The following is a 17851-nucleotide window of genomic DNA, read 5'->3' on the forward strand; positions in this document are numbered from 1 at the left end:
GACCATTCAAGACCCCCCTCGCCCCCTCCCAGGCCCAGTCCTGTTTGTCCTGACTGATAGCCGTGGAGTCTGCAGAGTTTAACCCTGCTCATTCCCTATGCTGGCGAGGAGCTCGCGCGCAGCTGCAACCGGTCCATTTAGTTAATTAAAGGCTCCATTTGGAGCCGGAGCCCGCGAGCAATATGAATGCCAATCAATAGATCTCCGGCTTATTCGGGGGAGGAGTGACAGCACCCGGTGGCCTTGGCAGACGCTCCCTGCCTATCCTTCCTCTCTCTTTCTGGTTCTGTCCCCCCACCCTCTGTTGCTCTACCCCTCCCTCTCTCTTTCTGTCTGTATGTGGGTACAGAGCTCCTCTATTCCCCACTGACAGAGCAAAAGAGTGTGTGTGTGTGCGTGTGTGTACCTGCCAGCTCACGTGTGTGTGTGTGTGTGTGTGTGTGTGTCTCACCATCTGCATGGGGAGCCAGCTGTGTGTGGTTGAGGCTGAGCTCACCATGGTGAAGGCAGGATGAGCTCAGGGATGGGGTCCCAGTGGAACACTGCCTTCACTACTCTACCATTCCAAAGACCACAAAGCACTCCGGGGCTTATTTTCCATGTTCCAGGCCCATGTGGAAACATGTCAATGTTAGTCTTGGTTTGTTGTTTTAGGGGCGCGGTTGAGGATTTGTGTGTCTTCACTGCTCAGCCGTACAAACAAACACGTGGGCTTATATGGGGACACAGAGAAGAGCTATTGATGTGGGGTACCAGCAGGATTGAGATTTATATCGCTGTCTCTGAGGAGCATAGCCTCGTCAGCCTTGACTTCCTTGTACGTGACAGTAATTATATCTCATTAACATGGACAGGAGTGAGAAACAACAACATTTAAGATTGATTCATTTTGTTCATTTAAGGGGGTATTCTCTACAGTGTAGGACTCATTATGCCATGAAAGCTTCTGCTGCAACCTCTGTGTTTTCTCAAAATCTATTTTGCCATTGTATCATTTCCCAAGGAGGTGAGCGTTGAGTGTGCTATGAAACGCTAAGGGGCGGCTGGCGGTAGTTATCCTGCAGACGAGACCTCTCCACGTGTGTGCGACCGACACTCCTCCAGCAGCCTGGCAGCTAAGCGGCTGCCATTCTAGCTTCACAGCGTGCCGTCAACACATCGAAACCCTCCAGTGAAGCAATGCAGGCAGGCAGGCAGGCAGGCAGGCAGGCAGGCAGGCAGGCAGGCAGGCAGGGAGACAGGCAGGCAAGCAGGGAGACAGGCAGGCAAGCAGGGAGACAGGCAGGCAGGGAGACAGGCAGGCAAGCAGGGAGATAGGCAGGCAAGCAGGGAGACAGGCAGGCAAGGAGACAGGCAGGCAAGCAGGGAGATAGGCAGGCAGGGAGACAGGCAGGCAGGGAGACAGGCAGGCAGGGAGACAGGCAGGCAGGGAGGCGCGGGCCTTGATGCTGTTGTGCAGACGTTATTTTGAGGACTTCTCTCTCCTCTCTTGTAAAAAACAAAAACAAAACGAAAGAGCTTTTCCCCTTATAATCCTCCTTCCTCGCTTCTTCTCTCTTCTCTTCCTGAGCCCTGAGGGGCATGTTCATACAGTACAGTAATCCCCCTCTTCTCTCTCTTACTGTGTTTCATTTCATCGTTATACTATCCCCGCGGAGTGCAAAGCTCTTAGTGAGTCTCAGTGAGCGAGCGCGCATGGTTAACCCTATTTTATCCTGTATTTTCAGGTATTTGCTGACTAAGGTCTCGCGCCCTCTGAGAAGATAAAATGTCAAATATAATGTATACGGTCAAGGGAAGGTATATCTGCACCAAGCGGAGCGAAACAAGGACATTTGCAAAAAAGGGATTGAAATCGGGTAGGTATGTACAGTGCATTCGGAAAGTATTCAGACCTCTTGACTTTTTCCACATTTTGTTACGTTACAGCCTTATTCTAAAATGGATTTAATGCATTTTTTTCATCATCAATTTACACACAATAACCCATAATGACAAAGTGAAAACAGGTTTTTAGACATTTTTGCTAATTTATTAAAAATAAAAAACAGAAATACCTTATTTACATAAGTATTCAGACGCTTTGCTATGACACTCGAAATTGAGCTCAGGTGCATCCTGTTTCCATTGATCTTCCTTGAGATGTTTCTACAACAAGTTGATTGGACATTATTTGGAAAGGCCCACAGTTGACAGAGAAAAAAACCAAGCCAACACAGGATTGTGTAGAGGCACAGATCTGGGGAAGGTTACCAAAACATTTCTGCAGCATTGAAGGTCCCGAAGAACACAGCGGCCTCCATCATTCTTCAATGGAAGAAGTTTGGAACCACCAAGAATCTTCCTAGAGCTGGCAGCCCGGCCAAACTGAGCAATTGGGGGAGAAGGGCCTTGGTCAGGGAGGTGACCAAGAACCCGATGGTCACTCTGACAGAGTTCCAGAGTTCCTCTGTGGAGATTGGAGAATCTTCCAGAAGGACAACCATCTCTGCAGCATTCCATCAATCAGGCCTTTACGGTAGAGTGGCCAGACGAAAGCCACTACTCAGTAAAAGGCACATGACAGCCCGCTTGGAGTTTCCAAAAGGCACCTAAAGGACTCTCAGACCATGAGAAACAAGATTCTCTGGTCTGATGAAACCAAGATTGAACTCTTTGACCTGAATGCTAAGTGTCACGTCTGGAGGAAACCTGGCACCATCCCTACGGTGAAGCATGGTGGTAGCAGCATCATGCTGTGGGGATGTTTTTAAGCGGCAGGGACTGGGAGACTAGTCAGGATGTTGGCCGTCATTGTAAATAAGAATTTGTTCTTAACTGACTTACCTAGTTAAATAAAGGTAAAATTAAATAAAAAAATAAAAGGATCAAGGGAAAGATGAACGGAGCAAAGTACAGAGATCCTTGATGACCCGTGTAGCTCAGTTGGTAGAGCATGGCGTTTGCAACGCCAGGGTTGTGGGTTCGTTTCCCACGGGGGATGAAAAAATAAATACATAATTATGCACTCACTAACTGTAAGTTGCTCTGAATAAGAGCGTCTGCTAAATGACTAAAATGTGAAAGAAAACCTGCTCCAGAGCGCTCAGGACCTCAGACTGGGGTGAAGGTTCACCTTTCAACAGGACAACGACCCTAAGCACACAGCCAAGACAACGCAGGAGTGGCTTCAGGACAAGTCTCTGAATGTCCTTGAGTGGCCCAGCCAGAGCCCGGACTTGAACCCGATAGAACATCTCTGGAGAGACCTGAAAATAGCTGTGCAGTGACGCTCCCCATCCAACCTGACAGAGCTTGAGAGGATCTGCAGAGAAGAATGGGAGAAACTCCCCAAATACAGGTGTGCCAAGCTTTTAGCGTCATACCGAAGAAGACTCGAGGCTGTAATCACTGCCAAAGGTGCTTCAACAAAGTACTGAGTAAAGGGTCTGAATACTTATGTAAATGTATATATTTCTGTTTTTGTAATTTTATACATTTGCAAACATTTCTAAGAACCTGTTTTTGCTTTATCATTATGGGGTATTGTGTGTAGATTGATGAGGGGAAAAAAACAATTTAATCCATTTTAGAATAAGGCTGTGATGTAACAAAATGTGGAAAAAGTCAAGGGGTCTGAATACTTTCCGAATGCACTGTATGTATAGAGTTTTCAAGCACTATAGCCCATGGGCCTAGTTTCAAGAATTCTCAAAAGGTATGTGTGCTTTCATATAACTCGGCGCCATCACCCAGAATGATTCCATACAAAGTGATGGACAAGATCAACTGCTCCATGCCAATGACTCCATTATGTTCAAGGTACTGTATAGAATATCAGCAATTTAGATGATAAACAATTAATTAATCACTGAAACACAGGGGCTGTCAATAAAAATCCACTCCACCCCTGCACTCTATGTTTAACTCTTAACATATTGTATAGTCCTATTAATAAATGACGAATAGGAAAGGATGGTACTAGATGCCAAATTAACTCCTAAGCAAAACAATGTACCGTGGCGATGCAATTTAGCTGTGAAAAGAGAGCGCCATCAGCCATAAGGTATGACACATTAAAATATAAATGGCAGATGGAAAACACATATATAGGGGATGGAAAACACATATATAGGGGATGGAAAACACATATATAGGGGATGGAAAACACATATATAGGGGATGGAAAACACATATATAGGGGATGGAAAACACATATATAGGGGATGGAAAACACATATATAGGGGATGGAAAACACATATATAGGGGATGGAAAACACATATATAGGGGATGGAAAACACATATATAGGGGATGGAAAACACATATATAGGGGATGGAAAACACATATATAGGGGATGGAAAACACATATATAGGGGATGGAAAACACATATATAGGGGATGGAAAACACATATATAGGGGATGGAAAAATGCAGGTGCATGCAATGACCTCACCTCCACACACACACACACACACACACACACACACACACACACACACACACACACACACACACACACACACACACACACACACACACACACACACACACACACACACACACTCAGTCACTCACTCACTCACTCACTCAATCACTCTCCACACACATGTTCTCTCTTTCCCGGTCACCCCCCTCCCTCTCTCCCTTCCTCCTCCCCATTCGCTCGGTGCGTAATTCAATCATCCCAAGGAGATGGAGATCCATCCCCTAGGAACGCTTACGCTCTCCATTTCCTAAAGCGCTTGATCAGATTAATTGATTGTCCCCCTCACATCTCACTAATCCCTCCCCGAGCTGGGGCATTTTGCGGGCAGGAATCAGGTTTACATTGATATTCTTATGAAATGCCTCCCCGCTCAGCCCCCTGACTCTATAAAAGGACAAAAAGGAATACGAGAGAGGCTGATGCCTCATGTCCACCAGAAGCATCAAACTCTTTGCGTTCCAGCGGAAGTCATCCATTGTCAATGGAGCAGTCCGCAACGCTATGTTGGGGATGCCACACTAGACTGCGGTGCGTTCTGTGTACCGCATGCGTTCGATATTTTCAACTTGTGCGTTGCTTTACCGTACGGTGGTACAAATGGAAGTATACACACATACTCCAAATAGCTAGCTTTTAGCTACTTGAAAAGAGACGCACATGTGCATTAAGTACGAGAAATGCGGGCTTAGACATAAAAAAATAAAAGCCATTTGCATCTGATGGACATCGGGCGTGAGGAGGACAAAAAGGAAAAAGAGAAAACAACAAGCTGGTCTCAGACGAGACACAAAGCAGGGAGGCAGCAGAGAGATGCAGGCGGAGGATAAAGTAGATAAGAGATGCTGTAATGAAATAAACAGGAGTGTTTGGGGGTCTGGAGGTCTGGGGGGTTGCAGTCGCAGGCCGTCTGGCTGGTGGGCTGGAGGCTGCATTTGAAGCGCTACGCTAACCTTCCGACAGAGGAGACAGGGGAAACAGCTATCCTCTCATCTCATCCATTATAACTGAGAGCCAAATGGCTGCCATGTCTCCTGATTGCAGAGCCCCTGTGGATCTTGCTCTCCGCAGTGGAGTGCTTCCAGTAACTGTTCCAGGCGGCCAGGCCGTTGGCTTCCAACCTCCAATGTCATGACAGGGGGCCAGACGCACGGGGAGAGAGAGACTCCAACTTCACCTCTTATCTGTCTGCACCACATGTTCCTCATAGTGTAAAGCTTGTACCTGTGTGAGCCACATTACAGCACTGGGCTTTTACAGCTGTAGTGGAGAGCCAGAGGCAAATTATCTGCTTGAAAAAAAAACATGCCGCTTTCAATTTTCCCTCAACATTTATAATGCCTAGTATTCTCTCTACTACGAACACACACACACACACTAAGTCGCTCTCTCCTGTTCAGAAACAAACACACGCCACCCAGCAGGATAACATAAATATGATAACTTGCTGATAACTATACTGAACAAAAATATAAACGCAACATGCAACAATTTCAACGATTTTACTGAGTTACAGTTCATATAAGGAAATCCGTCAATTTAAATAAATAAATTAGGCCCTAATCTCTGGATTTCACATGACTGGGCAGGGGTGCAGCCATGGGTTGGCCTGGGAGGGCATAGGCCCACCCATTGGGGAGCCAGGCCCACCCAATCAGAATGCATTTTTCCCCACAAAAGTGCTTTATTACAGACAGAAATACTCCTCAGTTTCATCAGTTGTCTGGGTGGCTGGTCTCAGACAATCCCGCAGGTGAAGAAGTCGGATGTGGTGGTCCTTGGCTGGCGTGGTTACACGTGGTCTGCGGTTGTGAGGCCGTTTGGACGTACTGCCAAATTCTCTAAAACGACGTTGGAGGCGGCTTATGGTAGAGAAATTAACATTAAATTCATCTCTGGTGGACATTCCAGCCTTCAGCATGCCAATTGCACGCTCCCTCAAACCTTGAGGAATCTGTGGCATGGTGTTGTGTGACAAAACTGCACATTTTAGAGTGGCCTTTTATTGTCCCCAGCACAAGGTCCACCTGTGTAATGATCATGCTGTTTAAAAAGCTTCTTGATATGCCACACCTGTCAGGTGGATGGATTATCTTGGCAAAAGAGAAATGCTCACTACAAGGGATGTAAACAAATTTGTGCACAAAATTTGAGAGAAATAAGCTTTTTGTGCATATGGAACATTTCTGGGATCTTTTATTTCAGCTCATGGGACATGGGAACAACACTTGACATGTTGCGTTTCTATTTTTGTTCAGTGTAGTACAGGGGAACGTAATCCCTGTTATTTTCTCCTCTGATCAGGACTGGACAGGAAGTCTGCTGTACTTTAACTCTGCTTTGTTTAGGCAAATTGAACAAAGTCCCAAAAGGATCAGGCCAGAGTTTTTCTTTAGCACTTCTCCCACTGTTCAGAAATATGATGAAGAAGTAGAGTGGGAGATGGGGGGGATTGTGAAAGACATGAGAGACGGATTGCGTAGGAGCGTAGAGGAGGAAGAGCCATGCGCTGCTGCTCCCTACTGCACAGAGAGGGGGATGACGGGAGGAGAGCACAGAAGAGAAAAGAGGAGGCTTTCTACCCAAAGTGTGGTGCTGCAGGGGGTGGTGACTAAAACACATACTGAATAGGACACCTGTATGTAACCACTGATATTCATTCAACTGACGTATTTCAGTAAACATGATGTTTGTAGCTATTTCACGGTCAATTTGAGAGCCATGCCATCGCGAGGACATCTGCCACTTTCCTGCTCCCTCACTCACACACGTAGACACAAACACAGAGCAGGGACTGTGAACTCTTGAACTCAGGCACATACACTCTACAATCACACAAATGAGGTTAACACACACTGGGCTCGTGCACCTTAAGCTAAACTAAATCAACACAATTTATTTTTTATTTTCCTGCTCTATTCCCTATTGACTTTTTTCGTCCTATAGCCACTATATATCCTATATACTCTCCAGCCAAGATTGATCCAGAGCCCCAGTCTTGAACCTCTGTCCTGAGGGCTGCTCAGTGCAAACACACTGCGGCCCCTTCGCTCGCTCCAATCATCCACTAGGCCCCGCTGCATCCATTAACCACTACCCGCTCTCTACTACCCACTATCCACTACCCGCTCTCTACTACCCACTATCCACTACCCGATCTCCACTACCCACTCTCACTACCCACTATTCACTACCCGCTCTCCACTACCCACTACCCGCTCTCCCCACCATCCACTCTCCACTATTTACTACCCGCTCACCACTACCCACCCTCCACTACCCACTACCCGCTCTCCACTACCCACTACCCACCCTCCACTACCCACTACCCGCTCTCCACTACCCACTACCCGCTCTCCACTACCCGCTCCTCACTACCCACTACCCACAAGCCAATCTCCAATAACCACTCTCCACTACCCACTATCCAATCTCCACTACCCAACCACACTCCACTGCACGACTACTCTGTTTGGAGTAATTTTAAAAGTAGACAAGAGGAGAGAATAGAAACACTGACAAAAAAAAAGCTATTGTTATTCTACCCAAACGGATGCGTGGATCACACGCTAGTTTAGAACACCAACACATGCTTGACTAGGATACCTGCAGTAGGCTATACACACATGAACAGTCATCCCTCTGAGATATTCTCACACAAACACTCACAGTGGGGGAGCAATGAAACAGTCAGACAAGGAGAATTAGAAGAAGTCAGTAAGAGGTGTACGTGGGTGAAATCAAAAGGCATAACAGCTGCATTAGGTATGACAGCAAACAATTTCATACAGCGATTCCCGTTTTGCTGAGAGCTTTTACATAGGAGCACAAAGGAAGCCATTATTGGGGTAAAAGCGCACCGCCAACACACAATATTCATTTGAACACTGTACATTAATAATTCATGCAGATGCTTTCACAATGTTTTCACCTGGAGACAGTGAAGAGTGTGCTGCCTCTCTCTTTGGAGCAGTAGAAGAACAAGAAAATGACTATTTGCTTTGATTAATTTAGCCTTGCTTACGTTTCTAAATGTCATTAAGTAAAGTGGTGATGGCTCTGGTTTAGAAGTTGTGGAATACCTCGCAGCACTGTGAGGTTATAATATAAACTGGTTGTTTCAAGCCCTGAATGCTGTATATCAGACTGTATACCACGGGTATGACAAAACATGTATTTTTACTGCTCTAATTACCTTGGTAACCAGTTTATAATAGCAATAGGCACCTCAGGGTTTATGGTATATGGCCTTCTACATGAACAAAGGTACGTGGACACCTGCTCATGGAACATCTCATTCCAAATTAATGTGCATTAATATGGAGTTGGTCCCCTCTTTGCTGCTATAACAGCCTCCACTCTTCTGGGAAGGCTTTCCACTAGATGTTGGAACATTGCTGCAGGGACTTGCTTCCATTCAGCCACAAGAGCATTAGTAAGGTCAGGCACTGATGTTAGGCGATTAGGCCTGACTTGCAGTCGGCGTTCCAATTCATCCCAAAGGTGTTCGATGGGGTTGAGGTCAGGGCTCTGTGCAGGCCAGTCAAGTTGTTCCACACCGATCTCGACAAACCATTTCTGTATGGACCTCGCTTTGTGCCCGAGGGCATTGTCAAGCTGAAACAGGAAAGGGCCTTCCACAAACTGTTGTTACAAAGTTGGAAGCACAGAATCATCTAGAATGTCATTGTATGCTGTAGCGTTAATATTTCCCTTCACTGGAACTAAGGGGCCTAGCCCTAACCATGAAAAACAGCCCCAGACCATTATTCCTCCTCCACCAACCTTTACAGTTGGCCCTATGCATTAGGGTGGGTAGCATTCTCCTGGCATCCGCCAAACCCAGATTAGTCTGTCGGATTGCCAGATGGTGAAGCGTGATTCATCACTCCAGAGAACGCGTTTCCACTGCTCCAGAGTCCAACCGACGCTTGGCATTGCGCATGTTGATCTTAGGCTTGTGTGCGGCTGCTCGGCCATGGAAACCTATTTCATGAAGCTCCCGAAGAACAGTTCTTGTGCTGAAGTTCCTTCCAGAGGCAGTTTGGAACTCGGTAGTGAGTGTTGCAACCAAGGACAGACGATTTTTACGCGCTACGTACTTCAGCACTCGGCGGTCGCATTCTGTGAGCTTGTGTGAGCAGTTGTTGCTCCTAGAAGTTTCCACTTCACAATAACAGCACTTGTTGACCGGGGCAGCTCTAGCAGGGCAGAAATATGACAAACTGACTTGTTGGAAAGGTGGCATCCTATGACGGTGCCACGTTGAATGTCACTGAGCTCTTCAGTAAGGCCATTCTACTGCCAATGTTAGTCTATGTAGATTGCATGGCTGTGTGCTCAATTTTATACACCTGTCAGCAACGGGTGTGGCTGAAATAGCCGAATCCACTCATTTGAAGGGGTGTCGACATACTTTTGTATATACAGTGCATTAGGAAAGTATTAAGACCCCTTCACTTTTTCCACATTATGTTATGTTACAGCCTTATTCTTAAATGGATTCACTAGTTTTTTTTCCCCTCATCCATCTACACACTATACCCCATAATGACGGAGCCAGAACAGGTTCTTAGACATTTTTGGAAATATATATTTTAATAAAAACTGAAACATCACATTTACATAAGTATTCAGACCCTTTACTCAGTACTTTGTTGAAGCACCTTTGGCAGCGATTACAGCCTCGAGTCTTCTTGGGTATGACGCTACAAGCTTGGCACACATGTATTTGGGGAGTTTCCCCCATTCATCTCTGAAGTCCTCTCAAGCTCTGTCAGATTGGATGGGGAGCGTCGCCAGAGATGTTCGATCGGGTTCAAGTCCGGGATCTGGCTGGCCCACTCAAGAACATTCAGAGACTTGTCCCGAAGCCAATCCTGCATTGTCTTGGCTGTGTGCTTAGGGTCGTTGTCCTGTTGGAAGGTGAACCTTCGCCCCATTCTGAGGTCCTGAGCGCTCTGGAGCAGGTTTTCATCAAGGATCCCTCTGTACTTTGCTCCGTTCATCTTTCCCTCGATCCTGACTAGTCTCCCGGTCCCTGCCGCATGATGCTGCAACTACCATGCTTCACCGTAGGGATGGTATTGGCCAGGTGATGATCGGTGCCTGGTTTCCTCCAGACGTGACGCTTGGCATTCAGGCCAAAGAGTTTGGCCGGGCAGCCAGCTCTAGGAAGAGTCTTGGTGGTTCTAAACTTCTTCTATTTAAGAATGATGGAGGCCACTATGTTCTTGGGGACCTTCAATGCTGCAGAAATGTTTTGGTAACCTTCCCCAGATCTGTCACTCGACACAATCCTGTCTCGGAGCTCTATGGACAATTCCTTTGACCTCATGGCTTGGTTTTTGCTCTGACATGCACTGTCAACTGTGGGACCTTGTATGGACAGGTGTGTGCCTTCCAAATCATGTCCAATCAATTGAATTTACCACAGGTGGACCCCAATCAAGTTGTAGAAACATCTCAAGGATGATCAATGGAAACAGGATGCACCTGAGCTCAATTTCGAGTCTCATAGCAAAGGGTCTGAATACTTATGTAAATAAGGTATTTCTGTTTTTTAATTTTAATAAATTAGCAAAAATGTCTAAAAACCTGTTTTCACTTTGTCATTATGGGGTATTGTGTGTAGATTGATGTGGATTTGTTAAAATGTAATCAATTTTAGAATAAGGCTGCAACGTAACAGGATGTGGAAAAAGTGAAGGGGTCTGAACACAGCTCACGGCTAAGGGCAGTATCCAGGCACTCCGCGTTGCATCGTGCATAAGAAGAGCCCTTATCCGTGGTATATTAGCCATATCCCACACCCCCTTGGGCCTTATTGCTTAAATTAACCAGCGTGGTTATTATTAAAAGGAGTAATCTTACTGCTGGGCTCACATGATGTGTTGAACCTCCCAAGTGGCGCAGTGGTCTAAGGCACTGCATCGCAGTGCTAGCTGTGCCACTAGAGATCCTGGTTCGAATCCAGGCTTTGTCGTAGCCGGCCTCGACCGGGAGACCCATGGGGCGGCGCACAATTGGCCTAGCGTCTTCCAGGGTAGGGGAGGGAATGGCCGGCAGGGATGTAGCTCAGTTGGTAGAGCATGGCGTTTGCAACGCCAGGGTTGTGGGTTTGATTCCCACGGGGGGCCAGTATGAAAAATACAAAAAATAATGTATGCACTCACTAATGACTAAAATGTAAATGTTGAATGCTGCACAATTGAGACTTTGACTGCAGGTGCAAATACAGACCCAGACGTAGAAAGACATGCTGAGACACGTCTGTCTGGACAATTGTCCTAACGGCTATATCCAACCTTGACCTACTGTGACATCCTGTGTCCATTGGAAAAGTTATATTGTGTTTTTCACAATAGCTGTTGATAACATTGCAGCCTATAGCCTGCTGAAGGTTTAGGCTAAGAGTAAAGATATACAATATTGGAAGGATGCCATATAATATGCATCTAATGATAAATTGTAGGGGTGTAACGATTCGTTTTAACAACGATTCGATTTGTATCACGATTCGTGGTTGTCGATACGATTCAAGGACGATATTGGTTCATTTAGAACGATACGATCCGAAACGATTCAGTGACTTGAAATCGATTCAGTAACCTTTTAGCCAAAAATTCAACCAGTGTGACTGAAATAAATACCTGGATACTGGACAGTGCAGGTGAAGTTTCCTAGATTCCTGTTTCTTGTAAGGACCGCAATGGTGGCTTGATAATTTCTCGCTCGTCGGCTTCTCCTCTGTCGTCCGCCATGCTATGTTTTGTTGTCTTTGCGCCTTTGCGCTGCTGTTGGCGCGATGACGTCACGGATAGGCAGACTGAATCGAGTAATGTTTAAAGCCTTTATCATTAAAAGTGCTAAGAAAAAACATCCATATAAAGTCTGACGTGCTTAAATCCAATGGGTTATTTCCTAGTATCGATACAATCGATTTATTACATTTAAAAACGATGTTAGATCGATATATGTTGTCCAAAAGGCCAACTCGCCGAGCACAGATCGATGTAGTTGGATCATAGGACTATAAATCGATACATCGATGTAGTAGATGGATCGTTACACCCCTAATAAATTGCATACATTATTGTACAGTACAGGGGTAATTCAACTCATTCACCTCCAATGTATACTGTAGCATCCACACACTGTACAGTCTCAACAGACTGCTGTAGTAGTGAATGCTTCGTGGTAACCTACCTTCCATGCAATGCGGTTTCCCTTGGTGTCATGCTCCAGAGCGATGGGGAAGTCTCCTCTCTCGTAGAACTTGCGAAACACAGTGGGCTTGGCCGGCCTCTCCCGGAAGGCCCCCGCTGCCGGCGGTCCCACAACCTAGAGAGAGAGAGAGAGAGCGAGAGACAGAGACACAGGGAGAGAGAGACAGGGAGAGAAATATCCTGTTATTAAAAACCAGAATTGACGGTTGCGTTTCTCACATCCAGCAAGGAATCATTGTAGCTGAAGCCCTTTTCTACAGATAATTCGCTGAGACACTTCTACCTTGCTCCCTCCACTCAGGGCTGGCTAAACACAGCCTGTCTGCCTCGTAGCCCGAGGCCCTGCCAGTGGCATTGTTATTACCATGTTAGTGTTCCTGTGTGTTGTTGTATACCGAGCGCTAGGCTGCAAACGTGTTGGACTCCTGTCGTTGTTGTTGTTGTTGTTATTATTGTGGTGGTTTTCAGTCAATAGCGCTGACTCAAAGTCAATGAATGCAAACACTGGGGAGTTATCCTTAGATTACATCACTAACTGGCGTAACAGCTGCAAACCACTTTGATGATGCGGCAGAGATAGGCCTGGTAGGTAAATCATTTTGGGGGAAGGCGGTGAGTAGGGCTCAAATGGAATCCGGTAATGAATGACACTGCCAATCAGTTCCTATCTGTCCCTGTGTTCAGTCCCTCGTCCCTCACCATCTGTAGGGCTCGACGACAGATGGTATAGGGAAGGAGATTCAACAAGTACAGCAATTACACAAATGAATGATGATTGGCTGAGAGAAATGTATGATAAAAAGATTGTGGGGGCTGTTTTGTTAGACTTCAGTGCGGCTTTTGACATTATCAATCATAGTCTGCTGCTGGAAAAATTTATGTGTTATGGCTTTACACCCCCTGCTATATTGTGGGTAAAGAGTTACTTGTCTATCAGAACACAGAGGGTGTTATTTAATGGAAGCCTCTCCAACATAATCCAGGTAGAATCAGGAATTCCTCAGGGCAGCTGTCAAGGTCCCTTACTTTTTTCAATCTTTTCAACTAATTACATGCCACTGGCTTTGAGTAATGACTCAAGTGATGACTCAACACTATACACGTCAGCTACTACAGCGACTGAAATGACTGCAACACTTAACAAAGATCTGCAGTTAGTTTCAGAACAGGTGGCAAGGAATAAGTTAGTCCTAAATATTTCTAAAACTAAAAGCATTGTATTTCGGACAAATCATTCACTAAACCCTAAACCGCAACTAAATCTTGTAATAAATAATGTGGAAATTGACCAAGTTGAGGTGACTAAACTGCTTGGAGTAACCCTGGATTGTAAACTGTCATGGTCAAAACATGTTGATACAACAGTAGCTAAGATGGGGAGAAGTCTGTCCATAATAAAGCGCTGCTCTACCTTCTTAACAGCACTATCAAGTTTTGTCGCACCTGGACTACTGTTCAGTCGTGTGGTCAGGTGCCACAAAGAGGGACTTAGGCAGCACGGCTGGCCCTTGGATGTACACAGAGAGCAAACATGAATAATATCCATGTCAATCTCTCCTGGCTCAAAGTGGGGGAGAGATTGACTTCATCACTACTTGTATTTGTGAAAGGTATTGACATGTTGAAAGCACCGAGCTGTCTGTTTAAACGACTAGCACACAGCTCAGACACCCATGTATACCCCACAAGACATGCCACCAGAGGACTCTTCACAGTCCCCCAGTCCAGAACAGACTATGGGAGGCGCACAGTACTACATAGAGCCATGACTACATGGAACACTATTACACATCAGGTAACTGATGCAAGCAGTAGAATCTGATTTAAAAAACAGATAGAAATACACCTTATGGAACAGCGGGGACTGTGAAGCAACACAAACACAGGCACAGACACATGCATACACACACATGATAACATACGCACTATACACACACGCACACATGGATTTTGTGTTGTAGATATGTGGTAGTGGTGGAGTAGGGGCCTGAGGGCACACACTTAGTGTGTTGTGCAATCTGTTATGAATGTATTGTAATGTTTTAAAATTGTATTATTTTTTGTAAAAAAAATTGACCTTTATTTAACCAGGCAAGCCAGTTGAGAACAAGTTCTCATTTACAACTGCGACCTGGCCAAGATAAAGCAAAGCAGTGCGATAAAAACAACAACACAGAGTTACATATGGGGTAAAAAAACAAAGTCAAAAAAAATATACAACAGAAAATATATATGCAGTGTGTGCAAATGTAGCAAGTTATGGAGGTAAGGCAATAAATAGGCTATAGTGCAAAATAATTACAATTAGTATTAACACTGGAATGCTAGATGTGCAAGAGATTATGTGCAAATAGAGATACTGCGGTGCAAAAGAGCAAAATAAATAACAATATAGGGATAAGGTAGTTGGGTGGGCTAATTTCAGATGGGCTGTGTACAGGTGCAGTGATTGGTAAGGTGCTCTGACAACTGATGCTTAAAGTTAGTGAGGGAGATAAGGTATAACTGCCTTAATTTTGCCGGACCCCAGGAAGAGTAGCTGCTGCCTTGGCAAATACTGGCAGATGTATAACTGTCATTAATCCTCAGATTACCGCCCATTGAGAAACAACATCTCAGTGCTGGACTACAGTGTGATGGGACTAGACCGTAACATGACTACAGTGTGATGGGACTAGACCGTAACATGACTACAGTGTGATGGGACTAGACCGTAACATGACTACAGTGTGATGGGACTAGACCGTAACATGACTACAGTGTGATGGGACTAGACCGTAACATGACTACAGTGTGATGGGACTAGACCGTAACATGACTACAGTGTGATGGGACTAGACCGTAACATGACTACAGTGTGATGGGACTAGACCGTAACATGACTACAGTGTGATGGGACTAGACCGTAACATGACTACAGTGTGATGGGACTAGACCGTAACATGACTACAGTGTGATGGGACTAGACCGTAACATGACTACAGTGTGATGGGACTAGACCGTAACATGACTACAGTGTGATGGGACTAGACCGTAACATGACTACAGTGTGATGGGACTAGACCGTAACATGACTACAATGCAAGACAGTGACAAGACTGTGTTTCCAGTTAGATACTACTGTAGGGCAGGGCATCAAATGTGGCTGAAGACTTGGGAGAGACTTTCTTATTCTTAGAGGTAGTCATGCTGAGTGGTTAAGCAGTGCTAGGCCCTGAAGTAAGTTACGACTTAGTTTAGACTGTTAAAAGGCACCCTAAGGTGTCCCGGTGGACCCACAGCATTTAATGCACCATGGGATTGCAGAGGCATAAAATGAATCTGTTTGGTGGCATTTGTTTACTTTAAGCGAGGGAATGCTTAAATTAATAACATTATGCTGAGTTAATAGGAACCGGTTGGCATACCTGCAGGAGAGTGTAACCAAACAAAACAACTATGACTAACCATGCATTTAAAAGCACAAGAAAAATTATAATCTGCATGAAGGCAATTTTGCAGAGTATTTTTTGCCTTATCCATCTCAAACTATATTCCAGGCAAAATGTTGCATGAATGAGTGTCCTTGCAATGTTTTAATGATCATTCTTCCAAAGATAATAAACCATAGGCCTATACTGTACCTCACTTGACACTGAACTGTAGTATAGATTGGCCTACAGTTGAAGTCGGAAGTTTACATACACCTTAGCCAAATACATTTAAACTTGTTTTTTCACAATTCCTGATATTTAATCCTAGTAAAAATTCCCTTCTTAGGTCAGTTAGGATCACCACTTTAGAATAGAATAATAGTAGAGAGAATTATTTATTTTAGCTTTTATTTATTTCATCACATTGCCAGTGGGTCAGAAGTTTACATACACTCAATTAGTATTTGGTAGCATTGCCTTTAAATTGTTTAACTTCGGTCAAACGTTTAATGTAGCCTTCCACAAGCTTCCCACAATAAGTTGGGTGAAAAGCCATTTTGCCACAACTTTGGAAGTATGCTTGGGGTCATTGTCCATTTGGAAGACCCATTTGCGACCAAGCTTTAACTTCCTGACTAATGTCTTGAGATGTTGCTTCAATATATCCACATAATTTTCCTTCCTCATAATGCCATCTATTTTGTGAAGTGCACCAGTCCCTCCTGCAGCAAAGCACCCCCACAGCATGATGCTGCCACCCCCGTCCTTCACAGTTGGGATGGTGTTCTTCGGCTTGCAAGTGTCCCCCTTTTCCTCCAAACATAACGATGGTCATTATGGCCAAACAGTTATATTTTTGTTTCATCAGACCAGAGGACATTTCTCCAAAAAGTATGATCTTTGTCCCCATGTGCAGTTGCAAACCGTAGTCTGGCTTTTTTATGGCGGTTTTGGAACAGTGGCTTCTTCCTTGCTGAGCTGCCTTTCAGGTTATGTCAATATAGGACTTGTTTTACTGTAGATATAGATACTTTTGTACCTGTTTCCACCAGCATCTTCACAAGGTCCTTTGCTGTTGTTCTGCGATTGATTTGCACTTTTCGCACCAAAGTACGTTCATCTCTAGGAGACAGAACGCGTCTCCTTCCTGAGCGGTATGACGGCTGCATGGTCCCATGGTGTTTATACTTGCGTACTATTGTTTGTACAGATGAACGTGGTACCTTCAGCCGTTTGGAAATTGCTCCCAAGGATGAACCAGACTTGTGGAGGTCTACAATTCTTTTTCTGAGGTCTTGGCTGATTTCTTTTGATTTTCCCATGATGTCAAGCAAAGAGGCACTGAGTTTGAAGGTAGGCCTTGAAATACATCCACAGGTACACCTCAAATTGGAGCGGCAGATAGCTTAGTGGTTAAGAGCGTTGTGCCAATAACCGAAAGGTCGCTGGTTCTAATCCCCGAGCCGACTAGGTGAAAAATCTATCGATGTGCCCTTGAGCAAGGCACTTAACCCTAATTGCTCCTGTTAGTCGCTCTGGATAAGAGTGTCTGCTAAATGACAAAATAATTTTTGCCTATCAGAAGCTTCTAAAGCCATTTTCTGGAATTTTCCAAGCTGTTTAAAGGCACAGTCAACTTAGTGTATGTAAACTTCTGACACACTGGAATTGTGATACAGTGAATTATAAGTGAAATAATCTGTCTGTAAACAATTGTTGGAAAAATTACTTGTGTCATGCACAA

At 44.9% G+C, this 17851-nt stretch overlaps 1 protein-coding gene across 1 annotated transcript in view; it reads right to left on the reverse strand.

Annotated features, from left to right (window-relative positions):
* Positions 1-17851, reverse strand: part of LOC311116000 (parkin coregulated gene protein) — a gene marked incomplete at both ends in the record, with an annotated part of 236672 nt that overhangs the window by 187349 nt on the left and 31472 nt on the right. Inside the window, one exon of the mRNA XM_084191132.1 lies at positions 12675-12809. Within this exon, the coding sequence (XP_084047258.1) occupies positions 12675-12809 (135 nt within the window). The remainder of the gene's footprint in view (positions 1-12674; positions 12810-17851) is intronic.

Source organism: Coregonus lavaretus (assembly GCF_964263955.1).
Source record: "Coregonus lavaretus genome assembly, contig: HAP1_SCAFFOLD_381, whole genome shotgun sequence".
Taxonomy (NCBI): Eukaryota; Metazoa; Chordata; class Actinopteri; order Salmoniformes; family Salmonidae; genus Coregonus; species Coregonus lavaretus.